The 14513-nt window shown below is 44.3% G+C and overlaps 1 protein-coding gene across 2 annotated transcripts in view; it reads right to left on the bottom strand.

Moving 5' to 3' along the window:
- Nucleotides 1-13919, bottom strand: part of FRAS1 (Fraser extracellular matrix complex subunit 1) — a 450824-nt gene extending 436905 nt beyond the window's left edge. For both annotated transcript variants that reach the window (XM_059065863.2, XM_067035878.1), the window contains exons 1-2: nucleotides 12892-13919; nucleotides 6267-6298 (exon numbers count right to left, since the gene is read on the bottom strand). In XM_059065863.2, the coding sequence (XP_058921846.1) occupies nucleotides 6267-6298; nucleotides 12892-12967 (108 nt within the window). In that variant the 5' untranslated portion in view covers nucleotides 12968-13919. The remainder of the gene's footprint in view (nucleotides 1-6266; nucleotides 6299-12891) is intronic.
- Nucleotides 13920-14513: the final 594 nt, after the last annotated feature.

Genomic DNA, 14513 nt, shown 5'->3' with positions numbered 1-14513 from the left:
ACAGTGAACCTTTGCCCAGGGTGAGACCCATCCGTGAGACTAAAATTCAAGCTTAAGTACTAGAGTAAGTTAAGAATTTTAAAGTTCTAAAGCTGCACAATCCGATACAGTAGCCTCGACCCACGTGAGGCTATACATTGTAATTAACATTAAGCAAAACTTAAAATCTAGTTCCTCGGTGTCACTCGCCACACTTCCAAGTGCTCAACAGCCACATGTGGTTTGTGGCCACCACACAGAACGATGCAGCTCTGGAACATTTCCACCAGCACAGAGCATTCCATTGGATGGCCCTGGGCTAAGGAATCTTGGAGAGGATCTAATCTAACTCTCTCATTTTACGAATTTAGAAACTGAGACCTCATTTCATTCAAGTGACTTACTCAGTACTACACAGCTAGTAATTACAGAGCCAAAACCCGAACCAAGACACCCTGGCTTCTACCACGCAGTCACTTCCACTCTGACATGTCGTTGCCACCTAGGTGATATGAGTGTCTCTTCCTTGCCAAGCACAGTTCTGGGTTCTTTCACAAGCATGCTCTCAGGTAATCCTCACACCAACTCTTTGAGGTATATTATTATATAGACAATGAAATTGAGACTCGGCTGTTTAAAGTATCATATCTGAGGCCACACAGCAAGTATGTAGCAGAACCAGATTTAAACTCCAGAGCCTGGATCTTTCCACTGTGTTATACTGTATATAGTAAACACTCCACAATTTTAATTCTTCTTGAAAATGTTTTCTTCCTTTCAAATGTGCTAAAAGTTAGTGCCTCGTGATGCACTTTGTCAGCATTTGTGAGGAAAAGTATTCCAAGTAGGAAAATCCCAACACTCAACACTTTTGATCTGGGGAAGAAGAGAGGCTGTGTCCACCTTTGCTAAGTGTAACTGCTTTACAGCAACAGTAATAGCAGCTAACCTTTATGGTAGGTCTCAAGCTAAGCGCTTCCTGCTGATCTCTTTTAACCTTCACAACAACCCTGTGATGTAAATCATCTCCATTTTACAAATATAAAAACTGAAGAGTCCAACCATCTACCCCCAGGAAGAACCTATAAAGGAGATGTTTGCTTGTGGTTAGGCCAAAGGAAAGTGAAATTCTTTTTACTCAATATTGATAGAAAAGAACAGGAGATAGGTGAAAAGTTTGAAATAAAAAATCTGTTTTCCTCCTCACAGTTGACGCTCCTGTCACAGTTAAACATATTAAGTAGGTAGCTTCCCTCTGAGGGACTCCTGATTTAACCCAGTCACTCTCTCTTCCACTGTGGCTGACTTTGGAGAAAGTCCTGAGAGCCCAGGGGTGCAGCGATATTGTGGAGGAAGAAACACACCCCAAAATAGACTATGCAGTGTTTCTAAAGGTAGGGGACCTTCCTGGGTATTTTCTGACCTGAGGAATGGAAAGAAGAGGAAGGAGGGAAGACAGTGTTAAGGAAAGAAGAGAGACAGACAAAGTCAGTACATAACTAAGAGACGGCTACATGGGGCTTAGAACCCAATGACCCCAGAGTGTCTCCATGAGTCCACAGAGGTGTCAGAAGTTGGGAAACACGGCACATTGCTGGGGATTTGTGCGGGTACATATATATAATATAGCATGTACTATATGTTAAGATGGAATAACCCCTAAACCTTCCTTGCTTCGTGTGGTGAATTTAGCACACGCTAGTGTGGGAGAGCCTCAGCTAAATGGGAAGGGGTGAGCCAGGGACAGCTGGCTTTTGCAGGAGGTCAGGACAGAGGCTGGCAGAGACAACTGCGTGACAGGTGCAGCAGGGAAGGGGTGGGCACATAGGGCTGATGGTAAAATGAGCCAGCTGTGTTCAGAGACAACAAGCAGACTGGCTTGGCTGTGAGAAACGGCATGCTGGGTGGAATGGCTTTCAAGTCAGACCCAGGTTGCAATGCCCTCTTCCTCTAGCATTGACTAGCAGTGTGATTTTTGAACAAGTGACTTAGAGTTTTTTAGCCTCAGATTCCTGATCTGTAAAAACAACGCCTATTTCCTGGGATTGTTGAGAGTATGAAATACATAGCAGGTGCCGAATAACAGTTCCTTCCTCTTGTCCTTCTTGGCTGGTAAAGAGGAATTTTGTTATTGCAGAAAAGCACATACCAGGCACTGCGTCTGGGTGTCTTGCCCACATTACCTCCTTTACTCTACAAAAACCCTTCAGGAGAGGCTCTATTTATCCCCATTTCACATAGGAGGCGATAGAGATTCAGGAAGGTTATGTAACTTGGTCACAGAGCTGGTTTGTAGCAGATGAGGAAGAATCAGAACAAGGTCTGTTGGCAAAAACCCTAATATGAAAAGATACATGCACCCCAGTGTTCATAGCAGCACTGTTTACGATAGCCAAGACATGGACGCAACCTAAATGTCCACCGACAGAGGAATGGATAAAAAAGATGTGGTACATATATACAATGGACTACTACTCAGCCATAAAAAAGAATGAAATAATGGCATTTGCAGCAATATGGATGGACCTAGAGGTTATTATACTAAGCAAAGTAAGTTAGACAGAGAAAGATAAGTATCATAGGGTATCACTTATATGTGGAATCTAAAAAAATGATGCAAATGAACTTATTTACAAAGCAGAAATAAACTCAGACATATAAAACAAACTTATGGTTACCAAAGCGGGAGGGATAAACTAGGAGTTTGGGATTAACAGATATACACTACTATATATAAAATAGATCAACAACAAGGAACTACTGTATAGCATAGGGAACTATATTCAATATCTTGTATTAACCTATAATGGAGAAGTATCTGAAAAAGAATATATATATATATGTATAATGGAATCACTTTGCTATACACCTAGCTATATAGTTGTGCTATGTAACACAACATCGTAAATCAACTATACTTCAATTTAAAAAAATTTTTTTTAAAGGTCTGTCAGACTACAGAGGCCCTGAATGAACCACTCTATCTGGCAGCTTCCCAGGCAACAAGTGATGAGATGGAAAAGGTATCAGTGGAAGGAATACTCACAAGACAGGTTGAGAATTAGCAACTAGCAGCCAGAGCCTAGATCTGTGTTCTCATTTGCTTGGTATGTTTCATGGAATTCTGGGTGAAGTTGGTGCTTTGCCATTTTCAACCAGACCCACTTTCCGCTTCTGGTTACTCACCTGAGTAATGAAGGAAGCACAAGAACTTCAATCCCTGCCTCACTTTCCCCACCTACAAAATGGAGAGTTTGGACTACATGATCTCCAAAGTCACTCCCAGCTCTCAAATGCATGTGGGTAGAATTTACAGGGTTTGGGACTGGGACACCATGCCACTATCCTCAAAGCCAGCCCCTGGCTGTGATGCCTCTTACCATAGAAATCCTCTCACCCAAGGAGTTGTTTAATCAGAGAATCCTAGAACAGTATATAAATGTTCTTAAACTTTGTATTTTAATTCAAAATACATAAATGCACATTCATTCAATTTCATTGATGCAGGTGCAGTGCTTTTCTTCAAGACCAGGCCAAGTGGCGAGAGAGCAGCGATGAATTATTCATACAATTAGCTATGGCCACAATGCATCATCCCCACTTCCAGTCTGAAGTTCCTTAAAATGGAAAGAGAACTTCAAGAGGTTGCAAATAAATCCGAATGCAGAATCTCTCTGGACTTTTGTGCTTTTCCCCCAATCTTTTATACTTGTTTCTCTCATACTTAATTTGACAGCAAAGTTTCAGTGACTCACCTCTATAGTCTTTTTTTAAAGTATTCAGCATAGTTTCCCTAGAAACAAATGCTATTTCTTTTCATATTCCCATTTCAGCAGTTTAATTAAACTATAAGTCAGGTTTTGTCATTCTTCTGCTGTAGCTCCTCCAATGGCTCACCTACCTGATGGAAAGGACAAGCTAAGGTCCACAGAAGGACACGCTGCTCTGTCACTGCCAACCTCTCTGACCTCATCTCCTGCCATCCTCCCCCTGGATCACGTGCTCCCGCCACAATGACCTCCAAGTACTGCTTCAAAGGGCCAAGCAAGCTCCCACTTCAGACTTTACACTTGCTCTTCCTCCCTGTGGAATTCTCTTCCCCTGGATATCCAAGGGGCAAGCTCTTTTTTTTTTTTCTTTTTTTTTTGCGGTACACGTGCCTCTCACTGTTGTGGCCTCTCCAGCTGCGGAGCACAGGCTCTGGACGCACAGGCTCAGCGGCCATGGCTCACGGGCCCAGTCGCTCCGCGGCATGTGGGATCTTCCCAGACCGGGGCTCGAACCCATGTTCCCCGCATCGGCAGGTGGACCCTCAACCACTGCGCCACCAGGGAAGCCCCAAGGGGCAAGCTCTTACAGTGCCCTTCAGATCTTTCTTCAAATGTCACCTTACTTTCTCAGGGATCCCTTACCTATCCCCTTATTTCAAGAGGCCACACTTGTCCCCTATTCAGCCTTTTCTATCTCCCCACCCCCATACCGTTTTCCTCCTTAGCACTAATCTGACATTCTAAATATTTTATTCACTAGAATTCGAGCTTCAGGAAGGCAAGGATTTTGCCTGTTTGTTCACGGAGGCATCCCCAGTGCCTAGAATAGCAGGTCCAGAGTTGTCACTCAGTAAATATTTGTTCAATAATAATCTTTATTATTGTAGTAAATGTATTGTCTTTCTGCTTGAGTTGCATAACCACAATCACAATTACATCAGGCTAGAGGAGGTGTAGGAACAGACATAGCAGAGTCTTGGTAAGCAAAGAAGGCAGCTAGAGGGGTCAGGAGTGTGCTAGTGCCCACTCCTTTAACTTGATCGAACCAAACTGACCTCTCCCCGTACCTGATGCTTTCGTATTCAAACGTACAATACCATGCTGCCACGCCAAACACAGAAGGTAGTCTAGCCACTTTCCTCAGAATCAGAAGAACAACAGAAAGAAGACAGGTTGTTTTGTTCTGGTCCACCCCTTAATGGTCAATTACCTTGAGCAAACCTCTCTCTCTCTCATCCTTGGCTCTTCATTAAAAAGGGGGAGAGTATAAAATAATACATGACCTGCCTATTTCACTGATCTGCTGTATGTATCAGGTAGATCAATAGCTATGAAAAGATATTGAAAAGCTACAAAGGACTCTATACAATAAGCAATTTTCTTTGTATTAAAATGGACAACTAATTTGTCTATAATATCTACTACAGCTCCCCAAAACTGATGATGTACTTTATAGCACTTTGATTTTAAAATGATTCCTAAAATGTATTAAAGAATAAACAGAAGGAAGAGTAAGCTTTTAAGGGCATGGAATGGGAAAGAGAGTGGAAAATGGCTTTCGCCTGATTCTTTAACAGAAAAATACAAGGAAGGAAAAAACACATAAATCTCCAGAGCAGTAACTATATTGCATAAAGTTCAGATTCAAGAATATTACTGTGAACATCTACAATTATCTAGACTCTCAGATATTTCAAATATTTCTCATCTATTTCAATATCACAAGGACAATCCAAGATGACATATTGGTATCACACATGTCAATAGCGGGTTGGGATGTAAATGAGCAAACCCTTTCCAACCATCTGAGTTTTGTTTTTATTACAGCATTTATTAAACTAAAATAAAAAAGTGGTGAAGAATGACTTGTCACACCACTTATTAGAGTTGATGGAGTATAGACGGTCTTTTCAATAGGCTTTTAACACACTGTTATGCACCATAGTACATTATTAATGAAAAGAAGTGCAGGACTCTTGCATCAGCTTTTCCCCCAAGTGATCCTGACATTAAATTCAAAATCAATTCTCCTCTACGTGGCAAAGGATCAGAGATAAAATGTTAATTTGTTTGTTACCAAAACTTAGAAGTATAATCCAAAGCAACAGTCAGGATCCTCCATATTGTACTCAATAATTGTATATTTTTTTGGAGGGGGGTTTCAAAGGAAGAAGCAAACAAATTGTTTGGAAGATAAACAAAGTGTGCCCTAGTTCATATCTGACAAAAGAATGGGATCTAATTTTCTCTCTGATTGAAAGAACTCACAAGACAGCCATGGAATGCAAATTGGTATTGGGTGTTTGAACTTCTCTTCCAATACCTGAGTATCCGAATGGAACTAATTCACTCTGGAAAGGTATTAAGTAATTGAGCATGATTGTGCCAGAATGAGGGATAATCCTCAAACTGAAAAGGAAAATAAATACATTTTACAATGACAGGGTCACCTCACTCGCTCAGTAACCTCAATCAAGCATTTTACAAAATAAACCAAATATATGAAGAATGACCTACCGCCAACAAGGAGCCCTGATAGACACAAGCACCTGTGGGGAAAAAAACAAAACAAGAATTAAAAGGGATGCATAATAGACCAATAGGCACTGCCCTGGCCAAAGTACACTAAAACTGCATCTACATGCATCATAATCAGCAAACTGTGCTTTTTCCAAAGCTTGAGGATTCTGCCCCTGGGGAAATAATCCCACACACCAAAACAACATTTCTTGGACGTGCATGAGGGAAAGCATTATTAAAACTCATTATTTGAATTTTATAATAAATGTAAGTATAACAACATGCTATAAATACACTGGTGTATTTTCCTATATGACAAATCAGCAAAGCCTTCCTAATCCAGTCCCAATTTACTTATCCAGGCTTCTCTGCCACTCTTTGCTTACACAAATTCTCCAGTCCAACCCAAAAGGCCAACTTAGGATCCCAGGTAATGCTTTCATATGCCAATGCCTTTACTCATTTTTGTTTCCTGCAGGAGATGCATGTGGTCTAATCAATTTCCTTGAACTTGATCCCATCTCCTTCATGGAGCTTTCCAGCCCACAAAATTATGCTTTTTCTAAACCAATTTTTGAACAGCACAGCAGGTGTTGATTTAACCTATAAACATGTAGGCAGTGTGCTAACAGATCCTAGCTCAGAAACAGGCTGCAAAGCAGACTGAAATAGCATACACACACCAAGACAGAGCACACCTTGACAATGTGCCACACTTAATGTCCAAAGAGGGAAGGACACATTTTACTACAGTGCTGGGACGCCAACAGATCATTCGTGAAGTCTCAGTACTGTTAACTTCTCAGGAAAGGACTGGTCTACTTTATCTACTAATAATGGAATTAAGAACAATATTCAAATAAAAGGAGATGGTTATTTACACTTGGAGTTTGCATAAAGATCTCCATGGGCAAATTTATTGAAATGACTTTTTGTGCCCTTGAAATTCAAATAAGAATAACTTGAGATAAAATCTTGGGGGGAAATTCTTCCTGACTTATTTTTAAGAAATTCTGTTCCAAAGACAGTATTTCAGTCTATGGTATATCATAAGAAAGGAGATATAGATAGAGATATATAGAGATATATATGTATATATAAACACATATATGGATATAGAGATATATAAAATAATCATATGACATGTGGATATGGATATATAAAATAATTGTATATAGGTACATAAATATATATCAACACAATGCAATTCCTAAATTATGTAAATGGACTTATTTAAAAGTTTAAACGTTTAAAAGTTTAACATAAAGCTCATCACTTAGGTACAATTTAACAAAATTTAACCTTTAGAATAAACAAACAAAATTTAACCTTTAGATAAAACCATCCTCAAGTAATTTTATTACCCTCCTCCATAGCACTACCCTCCAAAGGCCAGTAAATTTCAAAGCTCCAAAAGGAATCAGGTATCTTAAGATGTATCCAAGTACTCATATCAGAACCCATTTCTGGAAATTTAGACAGATGTTATAAAATCACAGTAACATGAAAAAATAAAGCAGCATTGAGTGTGGCATCACTAACACACTTGGTTAAGCCAAACATCTGCTAGAAACTCAAGTCAAAACTATGTGTAACTGCTGATAAATTCTATCATTAGAAAAGGGAAATAACTCAATTTGGGTCGCTCTAGGATGCACAATTCTAAAAGAAATAAGCCTTGGCCTCTGAGGAGGCCTCTGTTTCCTAAAACACATCTCTACCCGAAAGGCAGCTGCAGAAATGAGTCTCCATTAACACAGCTTCCAAAACCTCATTGCTTCCCTGTAGAAAAAAAGAAAGCATTCTACTGTGATGCCCAGTCCCACCAAACATTCATCACCACCCAATGCCAGATGCAATCCTCCAAAGCAAGCATATTTCTCCCACTCTGGCACAAGCTTCACACCCACCAGCAGACTAAGTCGGGAGCTTTGTTGGCATTGGGTGCTAGGTGCAGCTTCTGGTTCTGCCTTTTCACTAATCGATCAACTCATATACTTTGGAAAACAAAGTTACTCTCTCCACTCATCACTTTTTTTCTTAAGGAGCACTGGAGTGATTGCAACTCCACCTGAAGTTTCGATTTGGGCTTTATTTGAACTTGAAACTCCAGCTTAAGGGAAATTCTAACTGATGATGCAGATCTAGAAGGAGAAACAGGCCTTCTTCAAGGGAAAACAGGAAAAATAAGAGACCAAGAACTTTGCCAGTTTCAGGGCATGGAATACAGCTGAGATGGCAGGTAATTTAAGTTCTGACACCTGTGAGAAAGTTCATAAAGTTGTGCAGGGTGAAGGGATCTCATAGTGCCAAGAAGGAAGCTGAGATCTTGAGACCTTCCTCCCATGTTTGGCGCCTTTCTTGCAGGTCACATAGGCAAAATGTCACTTCATATTCATTTTTAGGCCCTTTGGCACATTAGAATGTACTCTATTATGAGACACCTGTATGAAATCTGAAGTTTTCAGAGGAAATTTGAGATATAATTTGCACCAGTACTCACATCCTGAAACTATTCACTATGGAAACCCTACCCGATAATGTGAGTAAATTAGAGAAGTTAAATCTAAGTCACAAAATGTCAGACCCATTTGTTCAAAGAAATAGTGGCACATATGACCATAACGTATGAAGAAATTTGGAAAGCATGGTATCACAAAAACATGACTCATTAGGAACAAGCAGCCACAAGCTGGCATTTAAATGTTCAAGCTTTATTTTGTGCTATAATTCAGCATATGGCTTGTACACTGTGGAATAGTTCAAATAGAATCCTTTTCTGGACTGACAGGACACCTTCTGTCCTGATTATGGTCAACCAGGAGTCAGATCAATTAATAGAGTAGTTAAAACAAAAATGGGCAACTGTTTTTGAACTAGTGTAAGATTTGGCACATGACTCCAACTATGCCATGTGGTAGTCCCCTCTCCTCTCCTGAGCCAAGTGGTGGACAGTATTTTACGACTCCTCATATCTGAGTAAAATTGAGTAATATTACCGCTCAAGTCCACAACAGTGAATACAGATGACCATGCTCTCACTAAAGGATTTATTTGCAGAGGGTAACACCCAGAATCCAATCCCCAGAGGAGAACAGAAATGCAATATGATGGAAATAAGAGACAATGACAATACAACACCCTTTATTTCCACTAGCTGGTAGTTGCAAAAGCCAAAAGATGCAGAGTTGCAATTATTCAATATTGGGAAACCCACCAAGGACCAACGTTTACATGTCCCTACTGCTACCTTACCTATATTAATGATTTCCAGGTATGCAAACTCCTTGAGGGCAGGTATTATTATTATTTTTTGGATGTCTGTATGTCCCTACCAGACACAACCTAATAACCTGATGTATAAGCTATCAATAAAGATTTGTGGAATGAAAGAATGAAGAGATAGGCTATTTTTTCCCATCCAATGTCTTTCCTTCCTTAACATTGAGTTTTAAGCACTGAATCCTACACAGAAGGAACTATTCTACCAAGAGTGGAACCAAATATGCTGATCCACCCATAAATAAAACACTCTATCAAATGATCCTTTTCAGTATATTCTGCTAATGGCATTTAAAGGAAAAAGACTGGAAGGTTGTAAGCTTGGCTAAAGTCACTTGGGGAGTGATGGACATAGACTAGAACTCAGTTCTCTTAACCAATTCAAGACTGTTTATCCACAGCCAACATGTTCTATCTAGTGTAACTTCACAGGATTTCCACGGGTCGACACAACTCAAGATGTACTTCTCCAGAAACACATCTGATTCAGAAAGCAGCCACGTTTGCTAGAAGTTTCTCTGTCACTTGTTGATTTTATTAAGGTCTAAAATCACAGTAGTTTGTTAGCTTGGCGATATAAGAAAATGTAAAATAACACTGCCAATAACCTGCTTGTAAACCTTCATTTTTCTTTTAATAATTAAAATAAAATTCAGAACTAGAAAGATGCAACTGACCAAAAATAAGGCAGCAAATACTGATCGTTTTTTTTCTATGCTGGATGATTAGCAGAAGTATTTTAGAGCTATCACCTAGCCAACTTCTGCTTTGGGTGAATAACAGACCACAGCCCAAAGAAGTTAGGTGGTTCATTCGTCACACAGCAGCAGTCTAAGCTTAATTTGAAATGTGATTTGGCAATACTCATTCACCTAACCAAAATTTTTTAGCATCTATTGTGTACCAGGAGCTGAGTTGGAAGTATAATAACCAGGAGCCATCCTAAGCCCTCTGCGAGCACGCAGTTAAGTGAGGAAGATTGTATCTTTATCAACTAAAATTATAGAATTATTAACTGGTGTACCAGAAACATATATGACAATGCTCTCTGAGCATTGAGAAGAAAACAACAAATTCTGCCATGGCCCGGACAGAAACAGTATCACAGAGGAGGTCGCATCAAGAGACCCACACGTGTGAATGCTTCTTTTCCATTTTTAAAAATCATTGCCAAGGCTAATGATAAAAACTTGAGGAAATCTCTAATATCCTTAAGCTCTCCATTCTTGACCTCAATGTTCTTATTTTTAAGAGAAAAAGAAAACCCTGACAGAACCAAATCAAAGGACTCATCAGATGACAGCTGATTTTTTGGCTGTGGGACTGTTATCATTTAATTAATTTAATGAGATAAAGTATGTAAAGTGCTTAGCATAGTGCCAGGCAAATAGTACAGTGCTCAGTAAATGTCCATATTCATTCATTCATTATTAGGTAAGCATCATTATGACTTGGATGGAAACTCGCAGATATCTAAGAATCCAAGTTGTGGGATGATTCTAGAATGTTCTGAAGGTGGGATGAAATAGTAAGAAGCAAAGTTTCCAAAGAATCTTCGGAGGAATAGCGCCCCTCATGCCCTACGCTCCTCCCCCATCAGAAGACTTTGGACATTTTTAAACTTTGCCCTTTTTGTCAACCACTCTTCCAAAGAGCGAACCCTGCAGGCCCTTAGTAATAATGGCTTTTGTAATTTCAGGAGATTTGCTTCTGAAAAGCAAATCTCTTACATCATTCCAACTGCCCCCTGGTGAGCTATCGGGGACAGACAGCACGTTTTCCGCGTTGCTGGGACATGATCCTAAATAGGAAACTGCCACCACCAAGTGCAAACGTAATTTTTCTGTCTCAAATTCATATTTGGGTGGCCTAGGTTGACTCTCCCATGTGCTTTACTACAATTAAGCCCTATACGTTTTATTGTCTTTTAAATTTGCATACACACGCACACATAAAATAAAGACACGGTTCTACAGGTTATGCCCTGTTTGAAAAAGGCTGCACAGGCCCCAGACCTGCCCTTCCTGGGGATGATACACACTTGACATAATTCCCGGGAGTGTGCGGGCTGTGGCGGTCTCTCCACCCACGGGAAAGTCCCCACTGCCGTGCGTTTCCAAAGCCACCGCCACTTTCTCCCGGGAAGCCAACTAGGAAAAGGCCGCTGCTTAGGTGGCTGCAGGTGGATCCGAGCAGGGCTGTGTCCTCCTCGGGGGCTGCCGCTGCCCCCGTCCCACGCCCGGGTCCGCACCCGAGCGGAGAAGGCGCCCCGCCCCGCGCCAGCGACGGCCGCGGCTGCGGCTCTGATTTGCCGCGGGGCAGGTGAACTCTTCTCCCCGCAGCTGAATGAATAACGAACAGAGCCGGGAGGGGAAGCCGAGAGCCCCGCGCGGTAGATTAAGCCGTCTTCCTCCGCCCGCCGGCTCCCTTCCCCCTCCCGTCGCACCCGCTAGGCGACTTTCCTCGCGACTATGGGCAGGTGGGAGCTCACGCCGCCTCGCGTCCCCGGGCCCGCCATCCCAGGACCCGCAGACTCTTGATTTCCTTATCGATTCATTTATTTGCCTGAGCTCACACTGCTCTTGCTATCATGGCGACAACTCCCACAGTCTCCTCCTTTCTCACCCCCAGCTCCAGGGTTTTACACGTAGGTTGGAGCCTCGGAAGAAAACTGGGAGGCAGGGGGCGAAGTCAGAGAACGGAGCTAAACTCTTATTTAACCACTTCTTTTCTGGGGAAGAGGCAGGCTCGTGCCTCTCTGTACTGGGGAGGTTTCTTGTAGTGCGATTGAATTGTCTACTTCCAGAACACGCTCTTATAACCACCTTATAAAATCTTAATTGGACTTAACGGGTAGACTCATTGGGGGAAGGAAGGAAGGCGAGAAGGGGGTTTTAAGGGCCCGGATTTTATTTTTCATAGGAGCATAAGTATTTTTACACAGGTAATTGCAATTGTTCACTCCTCACCTACGCTCCATGTAGATGCTTTCCATTCGGGGGCACCGGGGAAGTGGGAAGAAAGAGAATCCAATTTCAGAGATGGCACCTCGGTCGGCCACCCACCCACCCACCCAAATGCACTCAGGGCAGACAGGGAGGAGGCAGTGGGGCTTGTGATCTGCATACAAAACAATCAGGAGTTGGAATCTTCTCACAAAAAGCCCGCTCTAGTTACACGGCCACCCACCCACCCATCCCCAAAAAACTTCCATCTGACCCACAACGCCATACACCCGCTGAGCTTTTAAAAAAGCACGATCTCACACACACACACACAAAACACAACACACACACACACACACACACACACACACACACACACTGCACCGTTCTCTCACCTTCAGAATGATGAGGCAATACTGCAAATTCCGCCAATGCTAGGGCCACCCCGAGCCACACTTTGAAGACACTCATTGCCGCCTCTGCACCCACGCTGGACCCCAGCCTTCAGCATCCAAGAACCAGTTCTCGGCCAAAACGCAGCCTTCGGCGCCCCGGGCTGGGCGCCCCGAGAGCGGGGTGCGACGGGCGGCGGGCGGCGGGCGGTCACCTCCGGGGAAATGAGGCGATGGACTGGCGAGAGCGACACTCTCGTGGCGGGGTGGCGGCGGGGGGGATTCAATTCACTCACTGCCGGGCGGAGAGCGCACCTAGCTCTTCAGCAGAGCAGGGCGCCAACGTCGGCTGAGCTCGGGAGAATAAAAGAGGAGGCAGGGCGCAGTGACCCGCGGCCAAGGCTCGCCGGAAAGTTGCCCGTCACCAGCCGATTGGATCTCGCATTTCCCGCAGGCCGGACCCGCCCGCTCCCGGGTCCCCAACCGTGGAGATCCCGGCGCAGGTTCCTCGGCAGCAGCTTTCTAAAGTTCGCTTGACATTCGCAGCGTCGGCCGAGAGGGTCGCCAGGAGCCCCAAAAGACCCACCCACTCCTCCTTCTGGGCTGGGCCACCCGGCTCGGCGTACCTCAGCCACCCGGGGCGGCTCGCGGGAAACTTCGTGCTGCGCTGCGGGCGGCTCGTGGGACTCGCCGGCGCCGCCGCCGCACGCCGCCGCCGCGGGCTGCGCTCCCTGCCGCAGACTCCGCGAAAGCTTCGGAGGAAAGCCAGGGGCGGCAGCGCCGGGAACCCCGCCGCTACTTTCCCGCCCCCGCCGCTGGCCCGGGCGAGGAGCGCTGCGGGGCGCGGCTCGCTCGGCGCCAGCAGCCACCTCCGCCCCGTGCGCCCCGAGCCGGTCTGCTGGGTCGAGGTGTGATTACGGGAGCGGAGGAGGAGCCATGGTTTTAAATGCAGCGAGGAAATGCTAGAGAGCCTGGAAAGGACTTCCGAACTAGAGCCACTCGACCGGAGAGCCCGGAAACGCACAAAATAAGGGCCCCCTCTGGAACCCCGCGTTTAAAGGACACACGCTCCGCCTTCCTTCGACTCCCCCCACCCCCCTTCCTCTCTCCTTTGCTCGGTGTGAAAATGGACCCAGAGACTCGGAGCTTTTGCAAAAGATTCCAGAGAGTCACGTGGAAAGGGGAGAAGCGAGGAGGGGGGGGTGAGCGGAGGCCGAGAGAGCAACCTGATCCCCTTATTCTTTCTGCTGGAGTTCGGATTGCCTTTGTCTGGGGCGGCATCAAAAGTGGTCACACCAGGGAGGGCTGGAGGGGAAGATGGCGTGGTCCTGGCTCCTGCACAGCCTAGGGGCCCGCGAACCGGATCCACAGCCCTCACTTGGGAGGGGGTATGCCCACATTCAAGACCCCAGCGATACTCCCCCCACACACACCCTGCCACTCCGGCTGCACTAAGAGAGTGAGGCAGATCTGATCCATCTTCCTCGCTCTGAGACCACCAGGTCGTCGCATCGTGGGTTTACCAGCAGCCTGGGAGGATCTCGGTGTGTGTGTCCTAGGCGAGGCCTCCCACCGCGAATGCACCTTTCCCTCTCCCTGAGAGGCTGTCAGTGGAACACTACGCA

Source organism: Kogia breviceps, chromosome 6, assembly GCF_026419965.1.
Source record: "Kogia breviceps isolate mKogBre1 chromosome 6, mKogBre1 haplotype 1, whole genome shotgun sequence".
NCBI classification, from domain to species: Eukaryota; Metazoa; Chordata; class Mammalia; order Artiodactyla; family Physeteridae; genus Kogia; species Kogia breviceps.
This window is presented reverse-complemented; position numbering and strand designations above follow the sequence as displayed.